The 19,242-nt window shown below is 41.6% G+C and overlaps 1 protein-coding gene across 3 annotated transcripts; it reads left to right on the top strand.

Moving 5' to 3' along the window:
* Window positions 1-10,938: 10,938 nt before the first annotated feature.
* Window positions 10,939-18,855, top strand: TARDBP (TAR DNA binding protein). Of its 3 annotated transcripts, XR_003997076.1 has the most exons (7): window positions 10,939-11,046; window positions 11,915-12,167; window positions 12,644-12,807; window positions 13,629-13,769; window positions 14,813-14,983; window positions 15,449-17,621; window positions 18,520-18,855. XR_003997076.1 is itself a non-coding variant. In XM_030537395.1 (6 exons), the coding sequence occupies exons 2-6, from the start codon at window positions 11,930-11,932 to the stop codon at window positions 15,977-15,979; spliced, it is 1,245 nt and encodes a 414-aa protein (XP_030393255.1). In that variant the 5' UTR covers window positions 10,939-11,027; window positions 11,915-11,929; the 3' UTR covers window positions 15,980-18,855. The 3 variants fall into 3 exon arrangements, 2 of the variants coding, with proteins under 2 accessions (XP_030393255.1, XP_030393254.1); XM_030537395.1 differs by having other exon boundaries at window positions 10,939-11,027; window positions 15,449-18,855; XM_030537394.1 differs by having other exon boundaries at window positions 15,449-18,855.
* Window positions 18,856-19,242: the final 387 nt, after the last annotated feature.

Here is a 19,242-nt window from a genome sequence, read left to right as displayed (position 1 = left end):
GGGGCTGGTCTACACTATAAATGCTGCATTGGTGCAGTTGCACTGATGCAGTTGTGCCACTCTAGCATTTTGATGAAGACGCTCTAAGCCGACGGGAGACAGCTCTCCTGCTGGCTTAGTTACTCCACCTCCACAAGAGGCAGTAGAAATGTCACCGTGAGACCATCTCCCACCAACATAACACTGTCTCTACAGGGGGTTACAGTCAGTATAACTATGTTGTTCAGGGGTATGGATTTTTCACACCCCTGACAGATGTAGCTATGCCTATATAAGTTTCCAGTATAGACCAGCCCTGAGATACCTAAAAATCAGGCTTGATCTATACCAGGAAAACAACACTCATGAGCGACACAGTTAAACTGATTTAACCCCCAGGGTAGACAGCACTAGAATTCTCCCATCGACCAAGCTACTGCCTCTTGGGGAGGTGAATCCCTCCCATCGGCAGGTAGTGTCTTCATTGAAGTGCTACATTGCTACAGCTTTAAGTGTAGACAAGCCCTCAGTGGCCACTGAAATTTTTCCCTAACAAAATACTGTAAGCTATCCCAAATGAGGGTATTGAGAGGGGTATAAATATTGGGGCAATAAGACAAATTTTACTGTCAGATACTTTGCATGTGTAGAGTTTGACCAATGTCCTGTACCATTTATTCCCAGGAAGCAAAGTGTTGCTTCACTGCTCTATCATTAATTTACAGAATATGTACCCAGAGCCAAACTGCGCTGAATGAACCAGGTTATCCTACTTACTTCAGTGGTATTACCCAGTGCTGATGAGAAATTGGGCTTCCCACAATTTAAAATAAAAGTTCAGGCAATAAAGAACCCTTAATTGTATCTATTGTAGAGTTTCATATTAGCCCCCATCCTGGTGGTATCTGAAGGCCTTCCTGGTTAATTATATTAGCCTCGGGCTGGATTAGCACCTTGCTATCCAGGCTAAAGAAGGGGCATCACAGAGCAAAACTGATTGTGCTGCATTGTGACTGTGACCCAAAGCTCTGCCCCCTTCCTGCTTGCAAGTTCCTTGGCCAACAGCCTGGGAAGGGGAGTAGCAGCAGGGTTTGGTCATGTGGGTGATCTGTGCAGCAGGGGAGCTCAGCAGTGAGCCCATGGTGAGTCCCTAGTGGGCTTCATGGAACCTTGGGATCTTCTCCTTTCTCTGGATATGGAAAGCTCTGTTAAGGAGAAGGTAAGAAAATGGATAACAAAAAAGCATTGACTTTAATTTTTAAAACATGTATTTTTCAACTTTAGCCAACAGCCAAGAAGCTCTGATGATCTCATCTCCCCAAGGAATAGCACCTCCCTCTCAAAGACATGGCTCCTGGGGCTCTAATCTCTGCATGTAATAGCTCTAACAGCTTTAATCTATAAACACAAATGAATAACTGAACTGCCTCCAGGCTGCTGTTTGTCCCCTTAACTAGTGACACTCAGCGTGTGCTGTACTCAAGGTGTGGGGCAAAGAAGGTTGTGCTGACATATACAAGAGCAGGCATGGGCTCGGCAATTTCACTTGTGATGCAGACTGCTTCCGGATGCAGTCCCAATGGCCCTGCGGCAATGAATGCCTTATTATTACTCTTACAATTATTTCTAATGGGCAGCAGCATAGTGACCCTGATGCTTCTATAATGCCCCCTACAGGCTGTTTTGCAGAGTCCAAAATATGGCTACCCTCCAACGAGCTAAAATGAGGTGGCAAGTTGACTCAGTGACTATTTAGTGTGAAAGGATGACTAATGCAGGTTTAAAAGAAGGTAAGTGGGGATGTGCGTCGAGGAGCGAAGTTTATGAAATATTTACAGACAAAAGGCCTGGTTCTGATCCTAACTACAACAGTATCATTCCATTGAATCCTCCTTCTTTATACTGGCCTAACTGAGATCAGAAACAGGCTGAAATGCTCCGTGTTTTTGAAGTACCCATAGCTAAATTCTTTAGCACAAGGTTATATTTAGATGCCCATAGATGTTCCTTTGCACCTGTGGGCGCTCTTTATGAGGGTCAGCGGCTAATCATTGTACTGAGTTTGCTTGTACCCCTGGGCACACTTAGCCTAGGGCAACAAATAGTTATTATATTGGATTATATTCTGTGCCTGTGGGCACACTTAACTGAACACACACGATGGCTACTATCACTGCATTGCCTTTGTCTACACCCATGGGCATGCTGAACTGCTGGTGTGGAGAAGTCAGTGAATTAAATATCTGCATGCTCACTGGTGTGCAGTTAGCAAATGCTACTGCTAATTGTCTTACTTGAAACTTAATATTAAGCTCAAAGTACAGCAAGGAAAGTGCTGCAAAAATCACAGCTTTCACTGAGAATTAACAGATTGATTTGAAATTGCTTAATTCTGAGCCTGTATGCTGCCAGAACTGAGGAACCAGCTTTGGGAAAAAGTCTTTATTGCAAATAATTGTCCTTTTTCTGACTATTTTACAGCTACAAGACTCTGAATCAAGACAGTTCACTCACCACTCTCTCCAAGCTGCTTACCTGTGTGAAATCTAGTCCACGGTTGGTGCTTACTCTGCTCATTAGTGAAGTTACCACCAGATGCTTTGTTAGCAAGAGGTCACTTTGGCCAAATGCCACAGAAACCTCTTGAAACAGTCTGACTGCTAACCTATACATTTCACTTGACATGGTGCAGTCTGGCAATGCTGACAGCCTGCAATCACAGCTCAGTACTTACAGCATGTACAAACAACACTGTTTGACTCAATGCCAGCTTGGCGCCGTCAAAATGGGATTTAGGATGCACATTGAGCATGGATAGAAAATGTGGGAATCTCAGGATAATGGCAACCTGGAAAGCGAATTCAGTTCTTTAACCTAACTATACAAAACATGGTCCTTTCACAACAGTGTCAGGATATGCCAGTTAACTGATATGGCCAATCCTAATGTTAAATCAACATAGATGGCTCGGTTTTCAGAGGTGCTGAGCACCTATTGCTCCTACTGATTTAAATGGGAGCCATGAGTGCTCAGAACCTCTGAAAAATCAGGCCAAGAGACTGAATCCACTATTCCAAGGAAGCGTTCCCTCTAGAACGGAGATCTAGTGTTGGTTTAGCCCCAGTTTGACTGGCATTAGAAACTGAATCACCCTCTCCCCTCAAGTGAGGCTAGCTTGGGTGGAATAGTGTAGGGAACCCTTGATTTTAGCAAGGCTTTTGACATAGTCCAACATGACATTCTCATAAGCAAACTAGGGAAATGTATGGTCTAGATTATTATAAGGCAGGTGCACAACAGGTTGAAAGAGCAGTTATAAATTGTTCACTGTCAAACTAGGAAGGTATATCTAGTGGGGTCCTGCAGATGTCAGTCCTGGGTCAGGTACTATTCAGTATTTTCACTAATGACTTGGATAACTGGGTGGAGAGTATGCTTATCAACTTTGCAGATGACATCAACCTGGGAGGGGTTGCAAGCACTTTGAAGGCCAGGATTATAATTCAAAATGACCTTGATAAATTGGAGAACTGGTCTGAATTCAACTAGATAAAATTCAATAAAGACAAGTGCAAAGCACTTCACTTAGGAAGGAAAATACACAAACTACAAAATGGGGAATAACTGGCCAGGTGGTAGTACCACTTAAAAGTGTTTGGGATCACAAACTGAATACAAGTCAACAGTGTGATGCAGCTGTGAAAAGGCTAATATCATTCTGGGGTATATTAACAGCAGTGTTGTAGGGAAATCATGAAAAGTAATTGTCCCCCTTTACTCAGCACTGGTGAGGCCTCAGCTGGAGTACTTTGTCCAATTCTGGCTGCCATGCTTCAGGGAAGATGTGGAAAAACTGGAGAGAGTCCAAAGGAGAGCAACAAAAATGATAAAAGGTTTACAAAACGTCATAGGAATAGTTAAACAAAACTGGGCATGTTCAGTCTTGAGAAAAGTAGACTGAAGGGGGACCTGATAATAGTCTTCAATATGTTAAGGGTTGTTATAAAGAGGACGGTGATCAATTGTTCTCTGTGTTCATGGAAGGTAGGACAAGAAGTAATTGGCTTAATCTGCAGCAAGGAAGACTTAAGTTAGATATTTGGAAAAACTTTATGATTCTAAGGGTAGATGAGCTCTGGAATAGGCTTCCAAGGGATGTTGTGGAATCCTCATCATTGAAGGTTAAGAACAGGTTGAAAAAACACCTGTCAGGGATGGTCTAGGTTTAGTTGCTTCTACCAGAACGCAGGGGGCTTCACATGATGACTTCTCAAGGTACCTTCCAGCCCTACATTGCCACAATAAATATAACTATCAAAATGGAACAGCCCATTCTCCCCCAGAATAGGGTGGTACAGCCATCTGTTTTAAGTAATACTGGAGGAATTGCATGGGGAAGATGCACTGAGAGTTCTCTCTCCACTTGTCTTGTAAATAAGACCACAGCCAGAACTATTTGGAGTTCTTACACCCCTCCCACTGCTTGCATTATATGGTTTCCTCTTCATATATATTTGAAGAAAAATCAATTGAGTTACAGATGTCTGTCATACATGACTTTTAACTAATGTAATGTTTTATATGACTGATAAACTCAATAATTGGTGTATCATTTTATTCTGATATTTTTAAATAATAATTTACAGAAATGTTGAAGGGCAATTATCCAGGCATATAAAAAGTGATTGCTTAAAAATGTGGAAAAAGCTATTAATTTATTGTTTTATAGTATCACTGAAAAGTATGAAATGAGAGAGTTTAATGTATCTAGAGGGCTACCCCATGGAAAACAGAACATTGATGTCATTAATGCAGCCATACCAGGTGGGAATAGCAGCATTCTTAACAGCCATTGCTTCTCCCTCTCCATGTGGCTCCTGGAGACTCAAAGTTGTATCATCGGGGAGAGGGAGGACAACACACCACTCAACACTGTCATGCAGTCAGCAGTCCTTTCCACGACTGCAGGAATTAGAATGATCCTGAATGGTTAGGGTAGGCAGCACAGGCTGTGCTAGTGAAGGAGAACTACAGGCTCCCTGTGTGATGGATTTATAGCTACTCTGTCATAATTAAAGCTGTGTGTCTGTCACGGAGGTCATGGATTCTGTGACTTTCCATGACCTCCATGACTTCTGCAGCAGGCAGCCCCATCGCACCGGCTGCTGCTGGGGCAGTCTTGGGGCTCCTGCATCCCCCACAGCAGAGAGCTGCCTGGTCACACCTCTGCCTAGCAGCTGAGCGAGGGGGATATCACCACTTCCATAGCCAGCCTCACCCTGTCCCGTGCCCTCAGTCCCCTGCCCCCTTCCACACCCAAACTCTACTGCTGCTGGGGGGGAGGCACGGAACCAGGTAGGGAGCCTGCCAGCCCCGCCACCTACCCGCCCCCCTCCCCAGCACCAGTGGGGGTGCCAGGCCGTGCACCACCACCCAGTACTTGGGCCCCCCTGCCCCAACACCTGTGTGGCCCCCAGGCAGGCCCCCCAAGTTTTAGTCACGGGTATTTTTAGTAAAAATCATGGACAGGTCATGGACCACAACTTCTTGTTTACTGCCTGTGACTTTTACTAAAAATACCAGTGACTAAAACATAGCCTTAGTCATAATTTATTAATATTCTACGTTGGTCTGGGTAGTGGGGTATTTTCTGTAGGATTCTGTTGGTTTAACTCAACAGGAGGCTGTCTGGAAAAACATGCTAGAAGGAAAAGAATAGCTCAAGGTAGCCACCTCCCAGCAAACAATGATGAGCTGTTACAGGACAATGCCAGAACAATTCGCTTTGATGATTTTGCCTCTTCTCCAGCCTACCTACCCAATGGTTCTGACCAGGACAGGATAAGACCCATGAACACAGGAGAATAAAAACTCTCTCAGAATTAAAAGGGACCCTCTCTAAAAGAGAGGGTGTAGTTGTTCAAGAAGAACCAGATTGAGGCCCAGGACCACGTAGGTCTGAGGAAGATAGGCCTGTCTAGGATTTCCAGCAGGAAGTGGTAAAACTGTGTAGACTGTTTTAAAAACCTATTTTTTTTCCCCTAGAAGCTTTGTTCTTCTTGCTAAAATGCATTACATTGGTTTGGGAAGACTGCCTGGTTGCTGGATACCACCAGTCACAGACTCCAGAAGGGAAGAATCACAGGTGCCCCAACTCAGTCGGATCTGTAGGGTAAGCACAGTGGGTACACGGGATACTCTAGCCCAGGGTCCAGTCTAAGAGTGGATGAATTGCAAGAGTCCTCCCCAGCATAGGTAAAGGCCTGACATGTGAGGGAGTCCACTTGAGAGAGACCAGAGGAGGGACAGACGTGCAGCCTGTCCTGTAATCTGACCATACACATCCAGTAGCCTAAATATCAAATCCCTTCTATGTTCAGTCCTAGTGAGTCCTGTCTCTTCTCTACAAGGGTCACTACAAACACCCTTTGCCACAAAGAGAAATTCATGAAGCAGAACCTCACAAACAACCCTTTGTAGAAAAGACCACAACATCTGAAGGAGTTGTACACCACCAGCAGATACAGTTCTAGCCTCTTCCTATCACTTTGCCCAAAACATAGCAGTATGAAAAAGGGGAATGAGGAAGACAGGTGAATGGGGATTCAATGCTCAAATGAGATTCCTTCTTACTCAGGAATAGAATAGTTTATCTCTCAACCTTGGCAAAGCTCCAGGGAACCACATGCTGCTTGTTCCATGAATATTGCATATTAACCTGTCCAGATTTCAATTAATTTGATTTAGTCAATTCTTTTTTAAATTAAGAGGGAAGGCCACAATAAAATCACAGATAGAGAACAGACCAGAGGAACCCTCCTCACAAGATACAGGAGGCCACATGAGTGACAAAGTGCCTGAGGTTCAAAACCAGCGCTGCTAACATTATAATACAACCTTACAGAAGGTGCTGTCCTGTTATAAGCCTATATACAGCAGTACTAGGTGAATCTCAAAGCCTAAGAGCCGTAGATCTTGCTCAGGGTAAAACAATGGGAGTTCTTGCTTGGGATCTGACAGCATAATGAGGCTATTAGAGGTACTAGGCTTTGGATAAGACATCAAACTAAGCTGATACTGAAGATCCCCAGCATTTTATCTAACGAAAGGGGACACATGCCCTACCTACATTTCCTCTCTCATAAAACAGTATCTAATGTGTATATCTGTCTGCAAGTCATTGCTGAGAAAACAGTTGCCTGGTTTGCCTATACAGTCACCACAATACCAGTAACTACTGCATTCACCTTGAGAATGAAAGATGCTATAAAGAAAACAATTTTTATTCTATGAATGCAGCTTTGTGCAGTGCATTTATCAACCCCAGACTCAAACCTGTCAACCACTATGTAAGAATTATGATGGTTTAAGCAGATTGTCAATCTAACATGTGGGATCTTTCTTTCTTTGGGCTTCAATGAGATGACATATGGAAACATGCATTTAGACAGGGTCCATGTGAGTAGTTTTGGCTCTCTAGAAAGACTCAGACCAAACTCTGAGCTCCTGTCTCATTGCATAAAGTACACCCTGTCATTAAGCTGACATAACATTTGTCACATACACTAACGCTTTGTCTAAAAGTTTTGCACAGTTATCTCACATTTCATTCATCCAAAAAGCCAAACTCCACAAACTTTTTGAGCACTCAGCAAAGGAGCCTGTTATGTTCTGAAAGCTGCATAACTTGTTCACTTTGTTCTTCATTGCATTCCCAGCAAAAGGCCTCATTAGCCTTGTCTCCTTTGATGCATTTAACTCGCCTTTCCCTCCCCCTCACATGCTTTGAGGTCCTGCCAACTTTGTCTGAGACAATGCGCAGGGAAGAAACATGTATTCAATTAAATTACAAAATGAAGGAGCAGTTTGCATGAGCAGGGTGAATGCAGCAAGGCTGTCTAAGCACAAGAGTAGGTTGGGGGTGTGGTGGTAACAGCCTAAGCAGAAGAGCAATGATTTAGAGAGACATATTGTAACCAAATGAATGGCTGGGGAAGACCACCTTTTGGTGGTAATAAGAATAAAACCCTGCAGATCTCTAGCACCTTTCTTGGTCAAAGAACTTTACAGATATTAATGAATTAAGGCTAAAAAATACCTCCGTGTTATGTATTATTCTCCCCATTTTACAGGCAGGCACAGCAATAGGAAGTTAAATAATTTGACTACGGTCATAAAGCAAGTCTGTAGCAGAGATAGGAATAGACCTCAGGAGTCCCAGCAACAAGTCCCCTGCTCTAGCCAACATCCCACAAGGGTTAAAGGGACAATAATGATTTCCCACACTGATTAACAAACTCCAGGCTATAGGTTGTCCCCTTAGGAGCATCACAGGAGTTTAGCAAAAAAACAAAAACAAAAACAAACAAACAAACAAAAAAAACCACGAGGAGTCCTTGTGGCACCTTAGAGACTAACAAATTTATTTGGGCATAAGCTTTCGTGGGCTAGAATCCACTTCATCAGATGTATGAAGTAAAAAATACAGGAGCAGGTATAAGTACATGAAAGGGATGGGGGTGCTTTAGCAAGTGTTAGATCAGTCTAATGAGATAAATCAATGAATAGCAGGATACCAAGAGAGGAAAAATAACTTTTGAAGTGGTGAGAGAGTGGGTAAGCCCTGAATGGAAAGCTCTGCATGACTGAAGATCCCAATTAGCTGGACATCAGACTGTCCCCTTATACCTTCAGAGAATTGGGTTTTACTTGTAATAAACTTTAACACTATAATACTATAGTACCAAGAGAAGTGTTTTCATTGTTTTAAATACAATCAGCATAGGGGAAATGTAACAGAATTGGGCAAATACAGCAGAAAATGTGTTAAGGTATCCTTAATTCAGCCATCACATCCCCATGAAATAACCATACAGTTACGACTGATGTATTCCAGTGTTTGGGGCCCACATCCTCAATAGTATTTAGGCACCTAAATCCTATTGAAATCAGTGGGAGTCAGGGTCCTAAATACCACTGAGCATCTGGGCCTATGATCCAAGATTAAAGTACACTGATTTTTTGTCATTACAGGGAAGAATCATGTTTGTTTGAGTGTCTTACCTCAAATTTAATATGAAAAAAGTGTCTTTAGAAGTCAGTTTAAATTTAACCTGGGACTACAAATATTAATATGGATTGCATCACTATAGGTAGGGCCCTTCATTTTCAGTTTATTTTATTTTATGTTTCCTGGGAATTTATCAGTGTTTATTACCACAACAACAAAAACGGGTGAAAATCTGTGCAAAAATTATTAATTTTTATGGGTAAAATAGGGATTTTGGTGGATGGAAAGACAGGGGGGAAGTATTCAGTAGATTAATGCTTTGAATTCCATTCATCAATGTGGTTTGCTGCAGAACCAAAACAAATCAAAACACGTCACCTTTGAGTTTAAGAAAACAATATATCTCTAATCAAATAAAACTTTTTATTTGAGTAAACAGTTTACTGTTGTAGACTTAGAACTATTAGCCTATAAATATTTATATTTAATAATTGGGTCACACCACTTGTAGCACATATGCTCAACTTCATCCTTTTCTCCTGTTTGTTTTTTCTTTAAACTTTTGAATACTTCCTAGTGTTCTGAAATATATTGATACAGATTTTCATTTTCTTCCCATTTTAGCGTGTCAAATCTTTAAACCTGTTATCTGCTAACAGCTTGGATGTGTACATGAGATTCATCAGTACGTTCAGATGCGCACACTTCAGAGCTTGCATGTGTGCCTGTGTGTATCTTCTAGACTAACACATAGCCTTATTTCAACAGGCAGCTTTACATATACACACAGACTAATGTATTATCATAATACATATATCTCATGCAATGTATTGTATTTTCCTAATAAAACAAGTTATTTGTATATGTTTGAATGATAAAAAAGTACGGTGAAAATCAGAAAAAAAGGAATATTATTTTTTGTAAAAACTAGGAATTTTTTGGTAAAAATTGGTTTAAACTGAAAATGAAGGGGGTTAACTATAGAGAAGAGTTAAAGTGGCTGGGGTGCTTTAAATGTGCTTTTCCATATCAACTCTGAATTTCATGTGCTGTAATGCTTGTTTTGTTACACCATCTCTAATGTTTTTACCCTTAAAATTAAGATTGAGAATTCAGATAAATGTAAGAGGGTTTGCTGGGGGAAAGGAGGGGGGGGGGGGTTTGGTCTGAGAATGTGTGCACACATATGTATGCAAATACTTACCCCATTTTTTAAAAATTAAACATTTTTATGTGCACAAGGAACAAAAAACAGCTGGCCTTCACACTTCACTCCACTGCAACATAAAAGAACATGAGAGTTTCAGCCTTTGATCAGTGCTTGAAACAAGTTTCACACATGTACAGCCAAAAACCCCTTACATTTTCAGTGGCAGCGTTGTCCATGGCACGGTGCCATCCAGAGCTCGGTGGTCTTTTCCGTGCATGCATGAGGCACTGAACTGAGCAGCAGGCGGGCAATGCAAAACACCAGCTGCTGGCCAGCTCCCTTAGCCTTAAACGTGCTTTTGTCTTTAAGGGCAAAAAAGCTAGGGAATTAAATGCAATAACGCCGCGTTAACAGTACAGAGGAAGGCTCCAGACCTACTGCTGGTGGGGTCAGTGCTGAAGCTACCATAAGCGTCGCCTGCCTTCAAGAAGAGTAACGCCAAGGCCAGGGCTAAGGCCCTCCCGCCAATTTCCCATCTCTCCCCCCGGCCCAGCCTTACGCATGCGCGTTTCCGGCGGGACGGATCATACCATTGCTCTGCCGGGGGGGAGGAAGAAATCCCAGCTTTGCTACTGTCCTCGCCCGGAGGCACCGCTCCGCACATCTCGAGCGACGGACACGAAGGCCTGTGTGATCTCTGATCGACGCTGTTCCAAACAGGCTAAGTTCCCGACGTTGGCTCTTTCCAGTCTATTTCCAGCTACCCCCCCCAGGGAGGAATGGTTCGCCCAGAGGCCGGGCTCTGCCTCTGAGGGCCGGGGGCCGCCATTTTGTCAGCAGCGGCTGGAGGAAAGGAAGGTGGAGGCGCCAGGAGCCCCCTCGCCCCGTGTAAGGCCCCCCTGGCCCGGTGAGCAGAGCGCGGCGGGAGAGCTAGAGGCTCAGGCATCTCGGATCCCAACCGCGGCTGGGCCCTGCCTGAGCGGGCCGGGGGGCGCGAGAAGCTAGGCCCAGCCTGGGGCTCGAGAGAGGCGGGGCGGGCACGCGCGGAGGGGCTCGGTGGTGAGGCCTAGCGCGCGGGGGGTTATAAGCTAGGCCTCATTTAGGCACAGCCTGTCAGTTAGGCATGTGGTGTGGTGCTCACGCCCGTCTCCCGGAAATGGTTTGGTCCTGACTCCCTTCTTCCGTTTCCCTTTATGGTCTGACCTCTGCTCCCCTGTTCCCAGACTCCCTCCCCCCGGGGTGAGCTGGACATTCAGCTCCCGCCTTGGAAATGGTTTGGGCCTGGCCCTCACCTGGTCTGAGCTCTGCTCCCCCTTTCCCTCCCCCCCACACTCCAGTATAGTCTGGTCCTTGGCTTCCCCCCTTTTTTCTCCTCCCAGTAATACCAGTTGGTTGGGTTCTTTCCTTACGCCCCGCCCCACACAGGCTTGGCCCTTGCCCCATTCCCTCAGCTGGGGTGATTGGTGAGATCATTGCAGATTGTAAACAAATCCTCTTTCTTTCCTAGTTTTAAATAACTTTGTTCATAACCCCTGCTCTCCAGGCACTACCCATAAATGTCACTTTATATGTCTGTTGTTAGAACATAACACAACAGTTAAAGGCTAGAGAAGATAAAATGCAACATCTCTTGGTAGGTTCTTAGTGCCTAGGAATAAAAGTCTTGTCCGTGTTTTACAGAGAAACAAACTGATTTATTATGAGATTAAAAATGAATAAAATAAGAGGGAGTAAAAAATTGCTGATGCCCCCCCCCCTTTGTTTAAATCCATTAGTAAAATCCAGCAAAGATGTCTGAATACATCCGTGTTACTGAGGATGAGAATGATGAGCCCATTGAGATCCCTTCAGAGGATGATGGCACTGTGCTGCTATCCACAGTTACTGCCCAGTTCCCTGGAGCATGTGGCCTGCGATACAGGAACCCAGTGTCTCAGTGTATGAGAGGAGTCCGGCTAGTGGAAGGAATTCTGCATGCTCCAGATGCTGGCTGGGGAAATCTCGTCTATGTTGTTAATTATCCCAAAGGTTTGTCTTTGTTCCATGAATATTTGGTACAACCATACTTTCTTAGTTATAAGGAATTTTACATCAAGATCTATAGATTCCTTAGTTTTTATGTTTTCCTTTTAACTTACTAATAAACCATAGCAGCAACTGCAAATAAGTCTTTTTCAGTTAAAGTGTGTGCCTGGCCCACAGAGTGAATTTCAGAGAGTTCCCTATTATATAGCACCATAATTGTACAAGGTACTTTACAAATAAGACTTTGTCTTACAGTTTGTAAGGCATTTAACAGTCTAATATAGATACCTTCCAAAGGTCCAATCCTACAATGAGCAATTCGTATGTATCTGGAAGAGTCTCAGTTCTTAGCTTCCACAATACATCCTGCAAAAAAGAATCTAATCCTTGTGCTATGCTGCTTCTGACCAATGGAAGTAGCTATCCTTTCCTTTGATGTATTATGGAGATGAGTTTCTGATGTACATCTTTACATTTAGATAACAAGAGGAAAATGGATGAAACAGATGCCTCATCAGCTGTGAAAGTAAAACGAGCAGTACAAAAGACATCTGATTTAATAGTTTTGGGTCTTCCCTGGAAAACCACTGAACAAGATCTAAAGGAATATTTCAGTACATTTGGAGAAGTTCTCATGGTGCAGGTAAATTTTTGTTGTACTTGATTTACTTGAGTCATGGGCTATGAATTCAGATGAAAGTTTTTCTGCATGAGCCAGTACAAGGCGAAAAGGGCAGTATAAATTTAAGAGCACACATTTAACTGTTGTAACATTACAATTTGCTTTATACTATTTGCTTTGCAGTAAGCTATTTTTTCTTGGAGATGTCTTGGTATATGTTCAGGTCATTGACCCATGTCAAGACTGATTTCTCAAAAGGGGATGATTCTGATGTTACACAAGTTGTAAGCAAGACATTATGTGGCCCACTGTGTGGTGTTTGGTTTTTGTGTTTGCATATTAGTTTATTGGTCTGGGGTAGTTGTAGCATTTGTGAAGACTTTCTTTTTACAGTTCTTGTTTGATTTTGAAACTTAACTTTAACAATAAGTTTGAGTTTAGGTTTAAGGATTTGTTTTATATTGATATTGGATTAGCACTTTGCCAGGATGCATCAAACCCATGCTCTTTTGAACGTTGTTTGCTATAATGGTAATTCACAGCCTGATTTTTATAAGTATGAAACTGTCAAATGCTTTTGTGTATTGTCGTTGATTGTACCAGTGGCCATTTCATGAGGGATATAGAAGCCTGATTAAATTAGGATCAAAACTTTTCACATTGTACTCTTTTCATTATGCTTTGGTAATCCTAGCATTCCTTTTGATCTAGGAAAAGACTACTGATTAGCAGCTAGTTGCAGCTAGTCTAAGAATACCAGTGTATATTACTGCTTCAGTATTTCAGCTATCTAGATTATCTTTTTCACTCCTTTCCCCATCTCCCCGCCCACCCCGCTTTAGGTCAAGAAGGATATTAAGACTGGTCACTCAAAGGGATTTGGTTTTGTTCGATTTACGGAGTATGAAACCCAGGTGAAAGTGATGTCTCAACGACACATGATAGATGGAAGATGGTGTGACTGTAAACTTCCTAATTCTAAGGTATTGTTCCTTAAATTATTTTAGTGTTTGTAGAAACAAAACATGCACTCCTTTAAATAATCCTGTTGAGTGAAGAGGGGATTAGATATATGGGCAAACAAAGGGAGACGGGGACTTTAACGGGATCCTTGAGGCAGGTGAGAAGACAAAAAGAAGGAGTGGAGCCTGGAGGTTAGGTGAAGGAACAGTGGGATGGGGGTTTGAGAAAACTACTAAGCACAGGGGAGAAGATGTCCAGTCTGAAAACTACAGAAACCAGCTGCTGACATCATAAATGTCTAGCAGCCCCTACTTCAGATACTGCCCACATTTTGCAGAAGGGAGGAAAGTGAGGCACAGAGGATAGGTAGGTAACTTGCCCAAGGCCAGACTGGGTCAGTGGCAGAGCTGGGATCAGAATCCAACACTTTTGACTATATATATTTCCTCACTATATGTGTATTCAACTGAAGGATTTAAAGCACAAGGAATGCTCTGCTGCCTACCTAACCAGTCCTCGTTTGCCATCACTTTTCAATTCTCATCTCCTTCCTGCTCTCCATTTTTCACATATATCCCCCTGGCACCACACCTAGGAGACCCCCCTTGAGCAAGACGTTCTAAACAAATCTCTAATTATCAGAAGAGCTTTAGATTATGGGTGGTAGATATGGCTGTGGTCAGTATATACTGGTGTTTCCACCATTGTCAGCACTACTGGAACTGCACCACTACAAGAGCAAAGATAGGAGATTTCCCTACAACTTCTAGTGCAAAGGTCCTAGGGGGTAAGATTGCTTCCATCTACTCAGGAATTCCAAGTTCATCCTTACAGTCTTCCTCTCAGGCGGTACAGTTTTTAATTACATTATCTCGAGTAGAGTGGAGAGCAACTGGAGAGTTGCTTTTCTTTAGATCTTCCTATAGCTGTGATACACCCCCATAACCTGGTTAATAGTTTGTTGTGAAGTTCTCTATCACAGAAGAAACTAAGTTGTATTTGGTATTCAGAAGGATGATTGCAGTGTTTTGGTCAATATTTCTTTTTCTGCGATTCTACTCAGCAAAGTCCTGATGAACCTTTGCGTAGCAGAAAGGTGTTCGTTGGGCGCTGCACCGAGGATATGACTGCAGATGAGCTCCGGCAGTTCTTTTCTCAGTATGGAGAAGTGGTAGATGTCTTCATCCCCAAACCCTTCAGAGCTTTTGCTTTTGTTACATTTGCAGATGATCAGGTATTTCTTTAAAATATTTTAGCCCCTGACATTTAGGAAATGGTTTCCTACATCTTTTCAATATCTCTCTTTACCATTCTGACTATAATGTTGACAAACACTGTCATTTAGCATGTAATTATTGGAATTGATTGTACAGTGCTTGTTTTTGTCATTGCAATTTGAGAATTTCACTTGTACTTTGAATTTCTATTGAATTACATCAATACGCTTACAGTTCATGTCTACAGATTCACACTTTTCAACTGGTACTGTGCATATGGATCTTCACAGTAGACTAAGTAACTGAAGTTTATTCAGTAAAGTTAAAGGATTTTGTTTTTAGTTTGTGTCAAATCTTCACACACTCTTCCTTTACAGTTTACACTTGTATTCAGAATCATGTGGTTTGTCTTGTTATGTTGTAACAAGTACTTTAAAAAATGGTCTAATTCTATATTTATTTACATCCCTTATTTCTTATAGGTTGCCCAGTCTCTTTGTGGAGAGGACTTGATCATTAAAGGAATCAGCGTACATATATCCAATGCTGAACCTAAGCACAATAGCAATAGACAGTTAGAAAGAGGTGGAAGATTTAGTGGTAATCCAGGAGGCTTTGGGAATCAGGGTGGATTTGGTAATAGCAGGGGGGGAGGAGGTGGTTTGGGGAACAACCAGGGCAGTAATATGGGTGGAGGGATGAATTTTGGAGCATTTAGTATCAACCCTGCTATGATGGCAGCAGCCCAGGCAGCATTGCAGAGCAGCTGGGGAATGATGGGCATGTTAGCTAGTCAACAGAACCAGTCTGGGCCATCGGGAAACAACCAACCTCAAGGCAACATGCAAAGGGAGCAGAACCAGGGTTTTAGTTCAGGAAGTAATTCTTACGGAGGATCTAACTCTGGAGCAGCAATAGGTTGGGGGTCAGCATCAAATGCAGGATCAAGCAGTGGGTTTAATGGAGGCTTTGGTTCAAGTATGGATTCCAAATCATCAGGCTGGGGAATGTAGACAGTGGGCTCTGATATACTGACTCTATGGTGGGAAATCAAATTTTTCTAAGCTCATGGTAAGTATATTGTAAATTGCATATATACTAAAATTTTCCTGATCAATTTGTTCAATGTGTAGTATATTCAACAGTATTTTTGACATTTTTCTTTTGTAAAAAGAAAGGTTAAAGGAATTATATAAGTTTTGTTACATAATTTGTTGGAATACTGAATGATTGAAAGTGAACTGCTGTTTGCCTGATGGGTAAACTAACACTACAGTTGAGAGAAAGGGTTTCTCCTGTAATATTTTGTTCCTTGTTTCCTGGTCAGCTGAATTCTTTGCATGTTCAAAAAGGAAACCATTGGTCAAACTACATTCTTTCTTTTCCTCTTGTTTGTTTTAATTTGATCCCCACCATAAGAATCTCTCCAAATGCCCCAGTTGGAGAACACAGCGTTGGTGTTTTTTGTTTGTTTGTTTTCCTTTTAACACTGTCTCCCCTCATATACTAAGTACAATATGAAGGCTTCATTTAATCTCTGCAGTTCATCTCATTTCAAATGTGTATGGAAGAAGCACTTAGTTGAAAGCAGTGCTGTAAATATTCTGCTTTAGGAATACTTCTGTCTACATGCTTTCTCATCCAAGAATACTTCATCACACTGCACATGCTACGTCTTAGACGGTGGGTGTTCCATTTTTATCCGCTACTCTTTATTTCATGGAATCGTATCAACGCTATGAACGCAAGGCTGTGAGATGGAACCAGAAGGCTGTTTGAACTTTTGAAACCTTGTGTGGGATTGATGGTGGTGCCGAGGCATGAGAGGGCTGGTATGTGCGAGAAAAAGGAGAGAGCGCATGCAGAGACCTGGTGGTGCATTATGGGATTTTATTTTACTTGGCGAGATGTCTCTCAATCCTGTGGCTTTGGTGAGAGAGTGTGCAGAGAGCAATGATAGCAAATAAAGTACGAGTGTTTCATGCATTCAAAGGACATCCATATCTGGAAGACTAAATGGGTTTTATACCTAGTTAACCAATTAGTTGAATGTGTTAAGTGAAATGAATATCTGTATTTTTTTTCCCCTTATGTCAACTGCTGTGAATGTTGTATGGTGTGTGTTCTTTTCTGTTAATGATATGTAAGTGTGGTAATGTGAATCGAAGATGATGGGGTTTGTGACGAGAACATTGAGTTTGTGGTGTGCTTTGCGGTAGTTGTAGCAGAGTTCACTAGCGAGCTCAGTGTGCCTCTTAAGGGTGGAAGTTCCACTGTCTATAAGATATCCATAAGAATGCTGTTTGCTGCAGTTCTGTGTTTGGATGCTTTTTATAAGACTTGTCAATGTAGGAAATTCTTAAATAAAACTGATTTAAGTAATATGTGTCTTTGTTTTGCAGCCCCGAATGCAAAGAATTCATAGCAGTTAATTTATTTTGTCCTTTGAGATGAACTTCTGTAAAGTTGTTTTTGCAGTAATTCAGTTTGTTTCAGATAAGCATGCTTTAAAAGTTGACAAGTCAAATGGATCCATCACTCTTCATGCATTGATACCTGACACCCAACTTGTAATCCACTGTCTATTTTTGCATTGTTCTGAGATACATATCTAAAATCCAGTTCTCACAAAGTTGAGTGCTCTCACCTAAAATGGTAAGCCATTCCCTCCAGCTTGCATCCTCACCAAGGAAGCTCCTACTTGTTTTTAGGAATGAGGGTGGATTTTTTTTTTTTGGAGTTGGGGCGGTGGGGAAGTAGCTAACACATATACCTGTTAGTAGACTTGCTGCTCTTAAATGTATTTTCCAAAGCAGCTCCTTTGAGGATGAGAATGTAAAGCAAAATAAATATTGTAGGCTACTTTAAATCAGCCTGCTGGCTGGGAACAAAAGGGAAAATATTCCCACTCTAATTTGAGCACAGGAGAAACTGTAAACTTATGGCTAAAATAAAATATTAGCTCATGATGAAGAATGTCCACCTTAAGAAAGTATTGATGAATTTGAGGCTTCTTATCTCCAAAAGAGAAATGTATCCAGTAGTAACACATCCAGCAAGGTTACTTCCATAAATATTAGATCTTCAGAAATTGATATAGTGGGTGCTTGAAATCCACCACCACACTGATCCTTTTATTACTATATTTCATATTTTGCAGCTTCTGAATATGAAAATTTAAGGCAATTTACTTTAGTTTCTGCTTTGACTTGGATATTTAGGTTCTTAAAGTGGATCTTAATTAGGATGTATCCTATTTATTTGATTCTCAATATGGTTTATCATGAAAAGGAGACTTATCTAATTTTTAGATACTTGCAATGGTATTACTTTAACTCCAGTCCAAGGGGATAGCTGGCAACTAAGTCTCAATCTACATACTTAAAAAAACCAAAAAAAGGGGGGGGGGAGGGGTTTGTGATCTCTCCAGAGATAAATTGTAATTACAAATCTTCACTATTCAGATCCCGTTGCAAAAAGTTGCTTAATTTTTCTGCACCTAAATCAGATACAGTTTCCAAACTCTGTACCATCTGTGAATTTTGCATTTTAGCACTTGCACTATTACCAGCTACTGCTGCTGAGTAACACTTAAAAATGGTATTCTGGGACTTCCAAAGGCTTAATCGGTGGCATCCCTGCAAGGAACCTGATGGTAAGTTTGTCATTAGCATGGCTTTAATTTGTTTAAACTTGTTTAAGTTGAGGATCAGGTATTAACAAGTTGGCAGCACTGGGTAATCTTGACTATGAATTTTAGTCTCCCCTGACCCTCAAAGAAATTCCTGAAAGTTTTATAGCAGATTTCAGACTTTATTGGTCATTTTCTCTATATGCTTTTTATATTCTAGTGTTTTAAGTGAGTTAATAAAAGGTATTTTTGTCACCACCTGCGAGCGTTGTCTTGTTCTTCAACAGTTTTCATTTCAAATATGTATTACAATATCATGATTAAATAGACAAAGGATGTTTATAGAAACAAATAGTTTAATACAATTAAACTATTCTCTTCAGGCTCATTTAGCCATAAAATAAAATAAAAATTGCATTTTAGTATAACAGCTTCTGAGCAAACTTTTTAGGGTAATCTACTAAATCTTTCTTAATCTGACTAGTGGGAAATGTACTGCTAAAACTGATGGGATGTTGACAGTTTCCTGGGTAGTATTGCTTTAAATATGAGTGAATATGGAGACTGGACCACTACATGACTTTATTGAAATGTAATTATGACTGAAATGTGAAAACACCTTCAGAATCTTGGTTGTACTATCTC

The sequence above is a fragment of the Gopherus evgoodei genome, chromosome 18, assembly GCF_007399415.2.
Source record: "Gopherus evgoodei ecotype Sinaloan lineage chromosome 18, rGopEvg1_v1.p, whole genome shotgun sequence".
NCBI lineage: Eukaryota > Metazoa > Chordata > Testudines > Testudinidae > Gopherus > Gopherus evgoodei.
The sequence above is the reverse complement of the archived record's forward strand: the minus strand, read 5'-3'. Positions and strand labels throughout refer to the sequence as shown.